This window comes from Poecilia mexicana, unplaced genomic scaffold (assembly GCF_051168715.1).
Source record: "Poecilia mexicana isolate PSO_F unplaced genomic scaffold, ASM5116871v1 scaffold_4, whole genome shotgun sequence".
NCBI classification, from domain to species: domain Eukaryota; kingdom Metazoa; phylum Chordata; class Actinopteri; order Cyprinodontiformes; family Poeciliidae; genus Poecilia; species Poecilia mexicana.
This window is the reverse complement of record NW_028263373.1, coordinates 29,931,784-29,946,714: the sequence shown is the minus strand read 5'-3', so window position 1 is coordinate 29,946,714 and position 14,931 is coordinate 29,931,784. Positions and strand designations below refer to the sequence as shown.

At 40.7% G+C, this 14,931-nt stretch overlaps 2 protein-coding genes across 2 annotated transcripts; one reads left to right on the top strand and one right to left on the bottom strand.

The window, feature by feature from the left end:
• The first annotated feature begins 249 nt into the window (after positions 1–249).
• chst14 (carbohydrate (N-acetylgalactosamine 4-0) sulfotransferase 14) lies at positions 250–5,609 on the top strand. The gene is made up of 2 exons (XM_014997648.2): positions 250–917; positions 2,035–5,609. Exons 1-2 carry the CDS (start codon positions 621–623, stop codon positions 2,860–2,862), a joined length of 1,125 nt encoding a protein of 374 aa, XP_014853134.1. The 5' UTR covers positions 250–620; the 3' UTR covers positions 2,863–5,609.
• On the bottom strand, positions 3,887–14,702 carry cep135 (centrosomal protein 135). Its single transcript, XM_014997575.2, has 25 exons — positions 14,087–14,702; positions 13,790–13,980; positions 13,530–13,697; positions 13,312–13,453; positions 13,120–13,204; positions 12,146–12,274; positions 11,827–12,042; positions 11,673–11,738; positions 11,433–11,583; positions 11,121–11,350; positions 10,358–10,513; positions 10,134–10,268; positions 9,938–10,015; positions 9,705–9,856; positions 8,714–8,829; positions 8,441–8,595; positions 7,730–7,785; positions 7,452–7,620; positions 7,259–7,369; positions 6,978–7,163; positions 6,269–6,478; positions 5,941–6,143; positions 5,723–5,827; positions 4,353–4,478; positions 3,887–4,211 (listed from the first exon to the last, which is right to left on the bottom strand). The coding sequence occupies exons 1-25, from the start codon at positions 14,197–14,199 to the stop codon at positions 4,190–4,192; spliced, it is 3,471 nt and encodes a 1,156-aa protein (XP_014853061.2). The 5' UTR covers positions 14,200–14,702; the 3' UTR covers positions 3,887–4,189.
• Positions 14,703–14,931: the final 229 nt, after the last annotated feature.

The window sequence follows — 14,931 nt, the reverse complement described above, 5'->3', positions numbered from 1 at the left end:
CCTAAACTACAGGAACTGAGTCGTAGGGTGAAACTTAAACTGAAATGTGGGATGACAAGTTCTGTTATGACAAGCTGAGAAACTACATTTCCCAGAATCCCAGCAGGACATTTCTGAGGAGGAGTTGTGCGGACCACATTGTTTACAGTGGTGGTCTGCTGTTGACTCGCTGCTCAAATAAAAACATTCCTAGCAGTAAACACGTTATATATACACACTGACATTTTCTGTTTGTGTATTATTAAATGTTTAATATGGTTCGCTTTTCAGGTTAGCGATCATTTTGATGGTTTTATTTTGAAATTATTTACGTGTAGATGTGTTAACAGTAAAGTACGAGAGAAAACTGGCAGAGAGGACTGAGATGTGATGTACTCCACCCACTCTAGTGTATATTTAGAGTGGGTTCTCCACCCTTTATGTGAATACTTTTCCGGGATTTTATTGTGATAGTCCGCACAGGATTTTGGCAAGACGCGCTTGGAAACTTAGTTCGAGCCTTAGAATGGGTACGTGGTAGGTACCGAGTGGAAACTTCCACACAGAACTGCCAGCATTTAAAAGTAAAAAAAAAAAAAAAAAAAGCTGGCGGACACCGGAGAGACGAGCAGGACGCGGTCATGATGCTTCCACGCAGGCAGGACTACGGGAAGAGAAGGAGCGACGGCGTGCGGAGCGGCTCCGTTATAAACTTCAGGAGCGCGGGGAGCCCGGGCTCTGTCCGCCGCAGCTCCGCCCTGCTGCCCTCGGTGCTAACCTTCCTGGTGATCGTAGCCTCCGGAGGCCTGCTGCTCATGATAGAGAAAGGAATGCTGAACAGCGTGGAGACACCTTCTCCCCGGGGCAGCGCAAGGCGGCTGGAGCTCATCGGTGAGACCCGGAAACACGGAGCAGACGGCGCGGACGTGGACTCCCAGGTACTTCAAGCGTTTACCTGTATCGATCATCTTCTTCCAGCAATCGAGTTTTAGTTACTTTATTTTATTTACAAAAAAAAAAAAAAAAAGTTAACTGAAAAGACTTTTTTCCCTCCCTGTTTTAAATTTTGCTTTAAACTGCTTTTTGTGTCATTAAAGTTGTGCACACATTTCAAATTCAAAAATATTATCCAAAAAGGGAAATTAAATGTACCTCAAATTTATAACATACTAAACACTAAAAAGTGTACCATTCATTTGTATCCAGTCAGTTCAGCTCTGTATTCATCTTCTCTCAGAAAACAGAGGTTTAAAAAGAGTCAACACGGAAACTATTCATTGTGGACTTTAAAAATCTGTTTTTAATGGACAAATGGCTTGCAAAAGCCACCGTTTAAACAATGTCATAAGTTTGCCACAAGCCATGTAAAGGGAACAGCAGAGAAATCACAGATTGTTTTCTTTACGCCTGTATGCAAACCACCGTGACAGAAAACCCTTAAGACCCTCATCCCTGTAGTGAAACATGGTGGTGGGGGATGCTTTTCTTCAGCTAGAACATCAGTTTGAAGTTGATAAGATGGGAAGAGCTAAACACAAGGTAATCCTGGAAGAAAATCTTACAGGGCAGCAAATGATTTGAGACTGGGGTTGGAGGTTCATCTCAAACATGCAACTAGAGCTACAAAGGAATGATTTATGTCAAAACATATTCGTGTGTTAGTACAGCCCAGTCACAGTCTAGACATGAATCCAACTGGGAATTTGTGGCAAGACTTGAAAACCAGTCTGACTGAGCTCGAGCTGTTTAGCGAAGTTTCAGTCTTTGATCTTTGCAGATCAAAAAACTGATCTGCAGCTGTAATTTGAGCAAAAGGTGTTTTTTGTTAAATATACAAAGTTCTTACAGACTGGCTGAATATAGACGCATAGCACACTTTTGAGATGCTTAATTTTTTTTTTAAAAAACTGTATATCCACTTGACTTTCACAATTACCTAAAAACCCAAAAATAGACGTACATTTGACGTTGCATGAATCAGAAAAAGTTCTCCGGGTACGAGTAGTGGTTCAAAATTTAAATTTATTTCACCGGTGGTTTTTCCTTCGCATGTAGATCCTCCAGGAGATCCGCAACCGCACCATCAGGACCATGTGCAGCCAGAAGAACATGCCCCACAGCGTCTGGTCCCTGAGCCCCCTGCAGAGGAAGACGGTGCTGCAGCACATCCTGGTGAACGACGAGTACCGCTTCCTCTACTGCTACGTCCCCAAAGTGGCCTGCTCCAACTGGAAGAGAGTCCTGAAGGTCCTGAGCGGAGCCTTGGAGAGCGTGGACGTCAACATCAAGATGGATCACCGCAGCGACTTGCTGTTTTTGTCCTCCCTGAAGCCTGAGGAAATTCGCTACCGCCTCAAGCACTACTTCAAGTTCATGTTCGTGCGGGAGCCCATGGAGCGGCTGCTTTCCGCCTACAGGAACAAGTTTGGAGAGATCGAATCCTACCAGAAGAAGTACGGAGCGGAGATCGTGAAGCGCTACAGGAAGGGCCGTGCCAAGGATGCGTCCGTGACGGGAGACGACGTGACCTTCGCAGAGTTTGTCCGTTACTTGTTGGACGAGGACGTGGAGCGCATGAATGAGCACTGGATGCCCATTTACAACTTGTGCCAGCCCTGCGCCGTTTCTTATAACTTCATAGGCTCTTATGAGCAGCTTGGAAGGGACTCGGAGTACGTGCTGCAGCGCATCGGGGCGCCGCCTTTTGTTCACTTCCCGGAGAGGCAAACGTGGTACAAGCCCGTCACCACACAAACGTTACACTATTACTTGTGCACTTTGCCGCAGAAGCTACTCAGGGAACTCCTGCCGAAGTACATTTTAGACTTCTCTCTGTTTGCTTACCCCCTCCCAAACACAACCACTGAGCACTGCCGGCATTAATACATGTTCCTTTTTCTGGTTTTTAAATGTTTATATATATATGTATAGAAATTCATTTTGTATTATTTTTATTCCTAAGGAAAAAAAGTATTATTTTGAGAGATGTTAAACATGTACTTCTGATGTCACACCAACCACTAAAGCTTCAAAAAGGTCATTGAAACCTGTATGAATTGTTACAGTAAATAGGTCACAACTGTGTCAGCTAGTTCATCACTGGCATGGATCTTAGTAATTTAATTATTTTAATTTGTCTCAACTGTTGTTCTTGTCAGGTTGGAATGATAAAGCAACATTCAACTTCAAAGAAAAATTAAACAAACATAATATATTTTCTCTAACCCGCTAATTAGCTAGCTGCTTAAAATCAACCAGCTGTGGTCAAATATCTGGCTGAATATTTGACCATTCTTCTAACATGGAGTGTTAGAATACCCACTTATATCTTAGTTTCAAACTATTTGTTGATTTGAGGAGAAGTTTGAAGGTAGTTCACCTTTCATCAGTAATCCATCTAATTTGTGCCATGTACCAGTACCCTTCAAAATCATTCTACCATTTCTGATAAGAGGACCAGAACTATGCCAGAACCATCTTGATGGCTATAGGTACCCCGCTGCCAAGGTGCAGCTTGCTTAGAGACATTTGACCAAATATTTTGGGATGTATTTTGTTTAACTTTGAACATGTGTAGATTAGGGGGGGAAAAAACCCAACCTAAAAGTTCAGCTTTATTTGCACCCAGTTCTGTTCTAAAATAAATTTTGGTGCATGTTGTGTTACCAACACTCTGCCAAAAACTAAATTACAGAACTTTTATACTTTTAAGTCAATCTAATGTTCTAATCTTGGACAGCGATGTCCCTCCCCTCCTCTTACTTCTCATGGAGCATTAAACTGTTACCATCTAATGAAACTGAGAAACTTTTTTTTATCATGTACACCATTTCTTGTTTCGATTTTTTTCAATCCCTTTATTTTACAAATAATTTATTAAAATATATATATAAAAAAAACAAAAATATTAAGTAGAATCCACAAAACTCAACATTTTAATACTTAAGTACTTGAGGTTAGGAATGCATTTCATTTTTAGACGTTTGTACCTGATGCCAACGGTGAAAGTTGAGTTAGAATAGGAAAAAAAAAGTTTCACAGCAGCTCTTTTTCCCCCCCCATGTCCTGAGACATTGTTTAAGTTAACTTTAGCAGGAATGCTGCAGCCTACTACTTCATGCCAAGATCTGTGGAAGCCTTCATACTTCATGTCCAGACTTAAACTTCAAGTGTTTATCTGACTCACTGCAACTTCACTTGTCGTTAGCCGTTAATCCTTGAAGCTAACGCTCCTAAAAGGGAGAAAGGGAGGGGGGGAAAAAAAGGGTTTCAGCATTTAGGGTTTAAACATAATAAAAATGTGTCATTTGCAGTTTGAAACAAAGGACTTTATGTAAAAAAAAAAAAAGTTTATGATCCTGACCAAACCGTACTTGTCTGAGTGTTCATGACTTCGGAGGACGGAGCGTTCTGCAGACGTGTGGTGAGAGCCGCTGGATGAGCTCTGGAGAGGCGAAAATGACAAACCCTGCCTACGCATCTCCTGAACCGCTCTTTCACTGAGGAGAGAGGGACAATGCCACACATCTTAGGACTAAACCTTTAATCTCCATTTATTTACATTCCTGTACATGCAGCTGCACGTCAGTTATCTGAGCCAAACATTAGGATCTACAAGTATTAAAATCTATATTGATTAGTAAATTAGGTGATTGTCAAAAACTATCGGGCGTATTTGAGATTTATTCATTTAATTTCTGACTGACCAAACTAAATCTACAGCTAACATTTAGGGGGGTGAAAAAAACCTCACCTGTTTTCAACATAAATATTTAATAAACGATACAAAAATACACCCATTTTGCATTTAATTAACTCAGTCATGTCCAACAAAGAGTAAGAGAAAGTACAAACTTAAGAAATCCCTGTGGAATTGCATCAAAATCGCCCAAGATGATCCACTTTATGCATCTAAAACACGTCATGTTTTATGCACCTACAAGTTAAATGAGCTTTTATTCTGAATGTAGAATTTTTCTGCATGAACTAATCAAACTCCAATCCTCGCCAATATTCTTCAGCTTGTAGAAGCAACAGCAGGACTCCTCCTGCTTCACCGCAAACAGGGATTTGTCAGTGAAGTCAAAATCTAAACAATGTACTTCTCCAAATACAACAGTAATGCTTTTCTACATTTCCCCTCCTTCAAAGTGAAAGTGGCATGTTAAGCTAATTATCTAAAAGCTTTACAAATAATCTTTTTAATATTTACACAAATGCAAGAGAAGTTCTGAGCTTTTTTGTGAAACCATAAAAGTTTTCCTCACCCAGAGTTTCTACACATTTCCTGTTAAAATTCAACATTTTCCAGGATTTTCAAAGTGTTTTGCCCTTTTCAGTCATTTTTAAAGTATTAGTAAGGAGGTAAGCTGTAAGTGTACTTCAGATATTCTTCCAGTGGTCAGGACGAAAAAAAGACAAACTGACCAGACAGGTAAAAAAGTGATGGATGGACTGATTGCTTCAAAGGCAGATGGATACGGTCGACTTGAGAGAAGCATCGATTAATTGGATGGATGAACAGTTACAATTGCTAAAAAAAATGGATTGAAAACAAGGATAGATCAACATAGATGATGATTTCCTGAAACCTGAAAAATACTCAAATAAAATTCAAAACTTTTCCAGGCTGTGTTGGAGTTCTGTTTCTTTTTCTTTTTATAATAGCTTCAATATTTCCAAGTGTCAGCAGATGATGCGACAGTGAAAGATTTCCCCCCCCCCCCAATATAAATAAACTCACCGTTCAAAGCGCTCTGTGGTCAGCTGTCTTTTCAGCACGTCCATCTCTGTTTGCATCTGAGACACTTTCCCACGGAGGTGGGACACATCTCTGGTGTTCTCTGCGCTTTATGCACATACGAAATAAACATTCAGCATCCTTTTTTTTTCTTTTTTTTATTAAAAAAAATATTTTATTGAGCTCAAAAACCAGTAAAGTGGACTGGATTTGTCTTTTACTTTTTGCTGTCAGCCAGAGCGAGCTTGTCGCGCAGGGCTCTCAGCTCGGACTCCCTTTCGCTGGCAGCCAGGTGCTTCTCGAACTCTTTTTGCCGATTGGTGGACAGCAGCGTCTCGAGGTTGCGAACCGTCAGCCTCTCACTGGCTAGTTGCCTCTTCAGGACCTCGATCTCTGATCGAAGATCCTCCAGTTGTCCAGTGATCTGAGTACAGGACAACGAAAAAAAAAAAAAAACATCACAAAAAGTTCTCTATGCTATGAGTGGAATTATGATTATGGTAGATGGAATTAAATAAACAAAAAAAAAAAAAACAAAGTCTTGTTCACCCTCTCTAGCTCCATGCTCTTGGAGGTCAAATGTCGTGCAGCGAGTTCCTTTCCAGAGTCTAGTTTGACACAGAGTTCCCTGACAGAAGCCAGATCAGAAATGAGTGCTGCCTTCTCCTCCTGGGCTTTGTACAGGTCCTCCTGTAGCTGGGACATCCCACGGGTCAGAGAGGACACCTGGGCTTCATAAGCTTGCAGCGCCTGCATGTGCTGGAGGGACAGAAGGAGGGGGAAGCCACGTTAGGATACTGATCACTTCAGTTTTATTACACCGATTTTGATCTAAAAAAAAAAGAAAACAATCTTTAAATATATGCTCGGAGGTAGAGATGCCAGTTATCGATTATTGAGTTAATCTAAAATTTATGTATCGATCCGTTGGTAAGCGGACATTTTCTTAAACACTTGAGTTTTTTCTTATTTCAAGAACGTTGACAGTCTTTCCATAAAATGAAATGCTACATTTTTCATAACATGCTGAATACAAGAAAATAATGTTAAAACTTAATACCTTTTTTTTAATCAGGTACATTAAATGTCTGAACAAAGAAAATTGTGGTTTTCTCACATTATTAAACTTAGAAGTTGCTGGATAGAAAAATAAAAGATGAAAATAATAATATAGGTGAAAATGTGCAGCACTCAAATTAATCATACGTGGATTGTTTGTATCCCTGCTTGGAGCTAATTTTTTCTTTTAATGCTTCACCTGTTGGATCTCTTTCTCTTTTAGTCTGACGGTCTCCTGGAGCTGCCTGCGCTCTGTGTCCAAGGAGAGCAGCTCCAGGCGGATGGAGTTATTGAGGCCTTCTGCCTGGTGCAGTTTCTGCTCCCATTCCTGCATCCCAGAGTGGGCCATCCTGAAGCGCTCCAGCAAGTCTCTGTTCTCCTGTTCCTGGGGATCACCGGTTAAACAACAGAGAGTCTTTCCACAGATGACAGAAACTAGCAGAACAAGCCAAAGCTACAGAAACGAGAGCGTGGCCTTACCTTTGTGGCCATCAGTTTCTCTATTCTGGACACTTCAGAAATGTACGACTGGACCCTGGAATTCAACTCGTCCTTCTCTTGCAAAGCCTCCTCCATTTCTAAATGTACAACCTGGACAGAGAGACATTTCTTTGGTCTGTGTTCGACTTTCTAACAACAAAAGACAAAAGTGGGGTTTAAAATCTCCATCTACTTGGTTCTCCCTGGTCATAGTGGCCAGGTCGTCCTGCAGCCTCCTGTTTTCTCTCAGCAGGACTTCTTTGTCTCTCTGGAGAGCAGGCAGCTCCTCCTGAGACGAATCCAGCTGCCTCCTCAGACTGCCGATCTCCCGTTCTCGACTCTTCAGCGCTCCTTGCAGCTGACTGAACGGAAGACAGAAATCGCATCAATTTCACCGTTGAGAAAAGGGTAGCGAGCTTACCGCAACGGCTTCTGCTGCCGAAATACGGCTCAGTTAAAAGCGGTACTCACGCTAAGGAATTGTCCATATTTCTGACAGTGAGTCTCACGTCTTCGAGGGTTTTTTCCTGGGAACAGCCAAAGGATTGCTCGTCATTAGTTCTCACCAGAACCCACTGAGACATTTACAAATTACAGTATTTATTCCAGATGATTACGTGATGATGTGATGATTAGTAAATCACTGATTAAAGTCATTTAACCTTGATTTCAGCTTTGAAATGTTTGATGGTTTATAACAGCATTATTATTTATTATTACTTTTTCCTGGTCAAGTCAGCCTCTTGCTTCAATTAAGGGAAAAAACAAAACAAAAACGCAGATGGGTTGAAGTTGGTTTGATTGTTTGCATCGAATGAGTGAGGATGGAAACAGTTTTTCTGCCGCAAAGTATCATTTATATTTGGAATTTTTATGAACTCAACCCGGAGGATGCTTCTCTTATTTTTATAAACTAAACTCAGCGAGAGCTTTTTGTTTTTAGCGTGTCGAGAACATCCGCCTCAAAAACTGCTGACACTCCATTTTTTGAGCTAATTATGATGCAAGAGCAGCCATGACGCACGTTGTTCCAACATTTCACTAGCTTAGTTGTTGATATTTGAACATCCTAGATAATTTCTTGACGCACACATGAAAAATAAACAAACAAGCTTTATCTGAAAATTGTGTTTCTTTGACAAAAACCTTGTAAACGAAAAGTGCTGATGAATTTGTTGGTACCTTCTGGGACAGGTCATCCTGGAGAGCAACCAGCTTCTCTGTCTTTTGATCCACCTCGTCCTGTAGGATGTCTTTCTCTCTGTCCAGGACACAGATCGACTTCTGGAGAGTTTCCACTTCCTCATTCCATTTGGAGCTCTGCTGACTCAGCTCCCCTATCAGGAAGAGGACAAAAAAAAGCTAACTTTTAAGCTGCTGCATCAAAAAAAGAAAAAGAAAGAAGAAAAAAAAACAGAGTATTGAAGGTTTGCAACATCTGGCGGCTCAGCACACCTAATCTCTCTTGAAGTTCTCCGATCTGCTCGTGGGCCAGATGCAGTTCGTTTATTTTCACTGAGAGTCTTCGCTGGATGTCAGACAGCGACTGCTCCATCTGCTCCTGCACCAGCCTACATACACAACAAGACATGTGAAATTACAAATCTTTCTTGTCCTAACACAATTATAATAACTTTGGAAATGAATTTAACAATTTGACGGATCAAGCTAAAATGCACCAAACAACGACAGATCAAAAATCATAAAATGTTCTCTTGATTGGCTCTGATTCAAACTGTTTTTTCCCCCTATTCATTAAATGAATAAAGTTTTAAAAGTGATGATAAAAACCATTTACCAGTACTTGTTTTATAGGTAACTGTGTGTCAAAGTAATTACAGCCCCACAAACACAAACACTGCTCTTGAAAACATTCCCAGTTGTAATGCACTACTTCAAGACACCAGTCACATAAACACTAAACTAAACCATAACTGCGTTTAATATTTTCAAATGTATTGATAGTCATCAATAGTAAAACTACCAAATCTAACAATGCAGACAGTTTGAGGGTTTTAAAAATTATTAATTGGAATTTTTCACAACTTTGAATCAGAATCCCTGTAAGAAATTTATGGCGATTAATGATAAAATTCCAATCCTAATTTTGAAACATTTTGTCTTCAGTTTAAGAGAAAAGCAAGAAATCAGACAAAGACAATTGACAGTTGATTTGATGCATAAATGAAGATTATCATTGAATTACTTCATTTCCTGTAGAATTCAAAATTAGCACTTCAATCAGTGACTCTTGCCTCTGAGCTTTATGGGATATGGTCCTCAAAAATTGAATAAATTATATCAGGGGAAAAAAAAGAAAAAAAAAAGAAAAACATACTGGAGACAATTGGTAATACATTTTCATAAAAATGCGATATTTTCCTCAACAGCAGATTAACAGCGGTGCTACAGTAGCTGATCCAAACAGGAAACCGGCATGTCGTACCTCAGACTGTTGGCCTCGGCCAATCTCTGCGCCACTTCTTCCGCGGCTTGGACCGAAGCAATGGAGCGAACCTTCAGCTCTCCCTCTACGGCCTCCTTGCCCTCTTTCAACAGGCACACTTGAGCCCGCAGGTCCAACCTCTCCCGCTCCAGCTGCACCCCAAAAGAACTCCAGTTACAGCAGAAACATAACGCATCCGATAGAGAAACTATCAGAATGACGATCAGACTCACATTCCTGACAGTATTCTCCAACTCGAGAATCCTCCTCTCGTCTCGCTCTCTGTCAGTGAGCGCTGACATCTGGGCATCCTGCAGATTGATAGCAGTGACCTTATAAGCGAGTAAACAAGTGGGCTGTTTTTTGTTTTAAATCAGTTAATATCTAGATTAGCTTTTAAAAGAAACCAACTGATCAGATAAAGTTTACCTTTAGCCTCTCCATCAGCGAGTCCCGTTCAGAGGTCATCTGGTCAAACTTCATCTCCACACGTCTCGCCTCCTCCTGCATTCTGCAGTCGGACGACAGATCTGCTCTACGGGCCGACATTAGGTCGTCTTGAGCCTGAAGGAGCCAGAATAAGTGAAAATTATGCAGGATATTTTTTTTTTGTTTTTTAAATTAACATATTCTGATGTGTATTGAAAACGTACCTGCTTCAAAAGGGTCTTGAAGTGGTCTCTCTCATTACTGAGGACTTGAACGTTGTTCTGAATGTCCTCCATCTGCCTCTCAAAGTCCATCAGAGCGGCCTTGAGCTCATTCTTTTCTTTGATTACAAGGATCAGTTCTGGGTCTGGAACACTTCCCTGAGAAATGGCAGATTGTGACGAGACGTTTGGCATCGATTTTGAAAGATCTTGTACTCTTTAGTTTTTCCAACAAAAGTAACAACAGCTTTTCTCCAAACCCACAGGGTTCCTCTACGGCCTCAGTCGTTGGCCTGTTTAGTTCCAGTTTATATTTCAAACATTTGATTGAGAAAGGTTCTCGGTGTTTTTTACCCCAAAGTTTTTAAAAGTCGACAAAGTCTCAAGATCTTAGTTGCTTCAAGCTATATTACGTCTCACCGAGGTTTTGCGAGGTTCAACAAAGAAACACAAGCATGATACTAAAAAGCATCTAACAAGGAGACTCTCTGCTCTTAGTGTTATGTGACATTTAGGAAGTATAAATAAATTGGGTAATTCTAATTAAATTTTTTAATTCTTTAAATATTTTCTTCTTCAGATTTTGGCTTTTGTAGCATTAATTCATATTTTAATGAGTTGGACACCTTTGTTTAAATTCTAGTTTACCTTAGTATGGGATAAAAGCCAAGTTTTCAGTTTCAGAGGAAAAGCAACCTTTCAGATTAAGGATCAATTGGGAAAAACCTGTTAATAAATAAATCAGAATAAAGTTCTTAGCAGCAACCTTGGTCACTTTGCCTTTCGGACTCCTGCCTCTCTCTGGACTGCGGCTGGGACTAGAGCCCTGCCCGCTGGCTCCTCTGGCTCTCTTGTACCGCTCAGCCTCTTGGCGGTAGAAATCCCTCTCCTCCTCTAGACTCCTGACGAAGGCGTCCAGACGAGATGGGGAACGCTCCCTGCCGCAGACGCCGTGCTTAGTACGGAAAGCCTCCAACTCCAGCACCAGCTCTTTCTCTAGGTAAACGCATGTCAAGTCACCGCCGTTACAAAAACATGACGCACGTCTCGGCGACGCGTACAGCAAACCGCTTCCTACCGGCCGCCATCATCATCTCCACTTTCCTCTGCAGCCTGGTCTTGTCGTCCTCCAGGAAGTTCACCAGTGCCTCCATCTTTTCGTTCTGCTCCTTCAGCTCCACCAGCTGATTACTGCAGCGGTTTCTTTCAAACTCTGCTTCGGATTGCTCCTGGATTCGAACGTTACGTTGAATCATTTATATTGTTAGAAAAAAGCAAAAAACAAATAAATCATCTTTATAACATCTAATATACAAACCCTTCTTGTCAGTGTGACAACATCCTCAAGGTCTTCAATGATTTTCTCTTTCCTTTGAATTTCTTTCTACACAGCAAAAAAAGTAAAAAAAAAAATTGATTTACAAGAGGTGTTTATAGTCAATTTCACATTTCCATCTTACACATTCTCTCACTTGTGCTTTTTGTAGCTCTATATCAACATTTTCCAACACGCGCTCCTTGTCCATCTCCATGCACTGTGCCAGGTGATCTATCTGCGTCAGCTCCTCACACAGCTCCAGGTTCTTTAAGGAGAGGTTCGCCACCTCTGTGGAGGCGTCCTTCTTCGTTTGCTGCAGTCCCTCTATCCTGTCCTGGAGGGTACTGTTGGCCTCCTGCAAGTACTCGATCTATAAAACACAGAGCAGACTACGGTCACAAAGAATCTACCAACATCACAATCGTTTTCTGCAAATTTTGTGTTTTAAAATCGGTATTGACAGCTGAACTTGCCTGGAGGTTGAGATGAGCGATCAGTTTTTCGTTGCTGACATTTTGGGCTTCTAGGGAAATGACGTCATAAGGCCGCCCTCCGTGAAGTAAGCGGTTCAGACGCTCCACCTCCGTGTCCCTTTCGTCCACCTTTCAAAGAAACGCCTCGATAGATTTAAACTAATTTCTACGCGGCCAAACAATCAGGGCTTGGATTAATGGCGGTGAATCGATTGCTATAATGTAATCGTCAACTAATTTAAAAATCGATTAGTCGTTAACTGGAATACACAGACTCTAAAAAAGGCAATTTGTTGAAAGAACAAAACTAGGAAATAATTAAGCTAGAACTGTACAAAATATATATACATATTTGTACATTTCACATGCAAGTTAAAAAGAAAATCTTTGTCTGCAAATATGAAATACCAATCACTCAAGTGGAATGGTTCAAACTCCTATTAAAAAAAGGAACCATCACCATTATGCACCTTTTACTAACAAATTATTAGTCAGCTGATAAAAAAAAAATCAACAGATTACCATTTGCTGTATTAATGTTTGGTCATCAGAAAGGGCTGATGTTTTTAGTGGATGTGGTCGATATTGACATAGAATTTTATCGCAATATTTTGTGCTACTATTGTGATAATGATAAAGATTATGGAAAAATAAAATAAAAAAAAAAACAAAACCGCACCTTTTGCCATCAATAACTGAAATTTATTGCGACAATAGATCAACATTTTTCACAATGAATGATAGTAAAAAAAACATTTTTACTGCAAATGCATCCTTTGCTGCAAATGGACAAGCATACGATAAAATGTTTATTTCCTTATTTTAAAAAATTATTTAATTATTTAATTGCACCTTTCAAAGTAATGGTAATATTGTATAAAAAAGGCCTCAATAATCAATTAACTGTCAGAATAATTGATAACTAATATAATCATTACTTGCAGCCCTAGACGCATAAATTAGTTTTCCCTCACCTGAATGCTGAGATGTTTTATAGTTTCTTGGGAATCTTCCAAGTCGAGTTTGAGGTTGGCAATGTCTTCCTGCAGTTCATGGATCCTACAAATCAATGTTATCATGAGCTGAGGGGAATTGATGCAATTACCATCAAGGAAACTGCTTTACAAAGTAAAATTAGCATGACTCTTAATAGTATAAAAGCAAACCTTCCATCAGCTAGTTGCAGTAGGTCAGCTACATATGGATCATCGGGCTGTGGGACAGGATAGGCTGATATATAGGAAGGAGGTGCAAGCTCATCAATCTGCATTCTCTGTCGTCTGAAAGGAATACTGCGCATTTTCCCACCTATGAAGGCATGAAAAGGGATTTAAGTGTGCGTATGAATGTCAAATATCCCTTCCTTAATGCAGCCACAGGTTACCTGGTGTCTGCACAACGGCTTGCATGTTCTTCTCCTGCAGCTGTTGGATCCGCTCAGCTTTAGCCCTGCTGTCCTTCTCCAAGCTGCGCACCTTATGCACATACTGATTGTTTAGAAACTTGAGATCAGATGTCTCGTTGTCCAGCTTCCTGATTTGTAATTTAAGCTCTAGAAAGAGAAGATTGTGAGCACACTTTAAATCTAAAGGTTATAAAAGGATTTTGTTTTTTGTTTTTGTTAAAGGAGGACTCCATCCTTACCTCTACAGAAATGATCTTTCTCCTCCCTCAGTTTCAGGAGCTCAAGATGCATGCTGTTGTTTTCCTTGACCAGTCTGGCGTTTTCTGCCTTGTAAGGCTCCAGCAGAGCATCAACATTTCGGCTCTCTTTCTCAGTCTTTCCTGCTGACAGTTTGGCATTGCGGAGGCTCTCCGTTGTGTGGACCAAGTCGCTGCAAAAAAGAGGGGATTGACGGGATGGGAGGTAGCACTTTTAAAAACCTGTGATTTATTGGTGGAGGTTAATAATGGCTTAGCAGGTGCAGAGGGGTCCTTCACCTGAACAGTTTCTCCACTAGCGGCAGCGACTCTATTCCGAGAGTTTGTCTGTAGCCCAGCTGATCCAGACGTTTCCGCAGATTGACAAATTTCCTCTCTGCGTTGCTGCTCATTTTTGTACTGCTTGCAGTTCGCTAACTAGTGCTTTAAACCCCACGGGTTCATTTATAAAGTAGAACTTTAGAGAAGGCAAGGGGATATATTACATAGCTTTATTGCTAATTGCACAAATTAATAAAGCTAGCATTTATGAGCAAAACACAATTAGCTCGTTTTGCTATCCCTTGGTCTCTGAGGAGACATCGAGCTAGCTACTGGTAAACAGTTTGTGTAGCGGCGATTAGCTTAATAAACGTCAGCATAACGCCACATTACCCATTACGGTGCCACACCTCGCGTTAACAGCTAGTCGGGGCTTCTTTTAAGGCTGCGTGGGATTTACAAACTACGTAAAATAAGGATAAACGTGTTGAAATTGAACGGTTTCCGCGGTAAAGTGGTTTGAAAAGAGCGCCGTTGATCTCTGGTTTGGATTCGTCGCCATGGAAGTAGAAGGCCCGGTGAACGTCGAGGAGCGCGTGTTTTGTCAAACAGGGTTGCCCTGGTGGAGGGCGGATTACATTAGTCGTATGTCAACGTTTTAGCCATATGTTGAGTGGCAATTCTGCTGCAACACATGGAAAAATTATGGAGCCAACATAAAGGCAGCTTGAAATAAAATGTAATTCTGGAAAAAATTTTTTTTGAAATGTTTAAATTCGGCGTATCTATGCCTTTTCATTAAAAAAATCCGTTCATGTCAGTGTTGAGGCAGTATGGCATTATACGCAGTTGAAACATAAAAA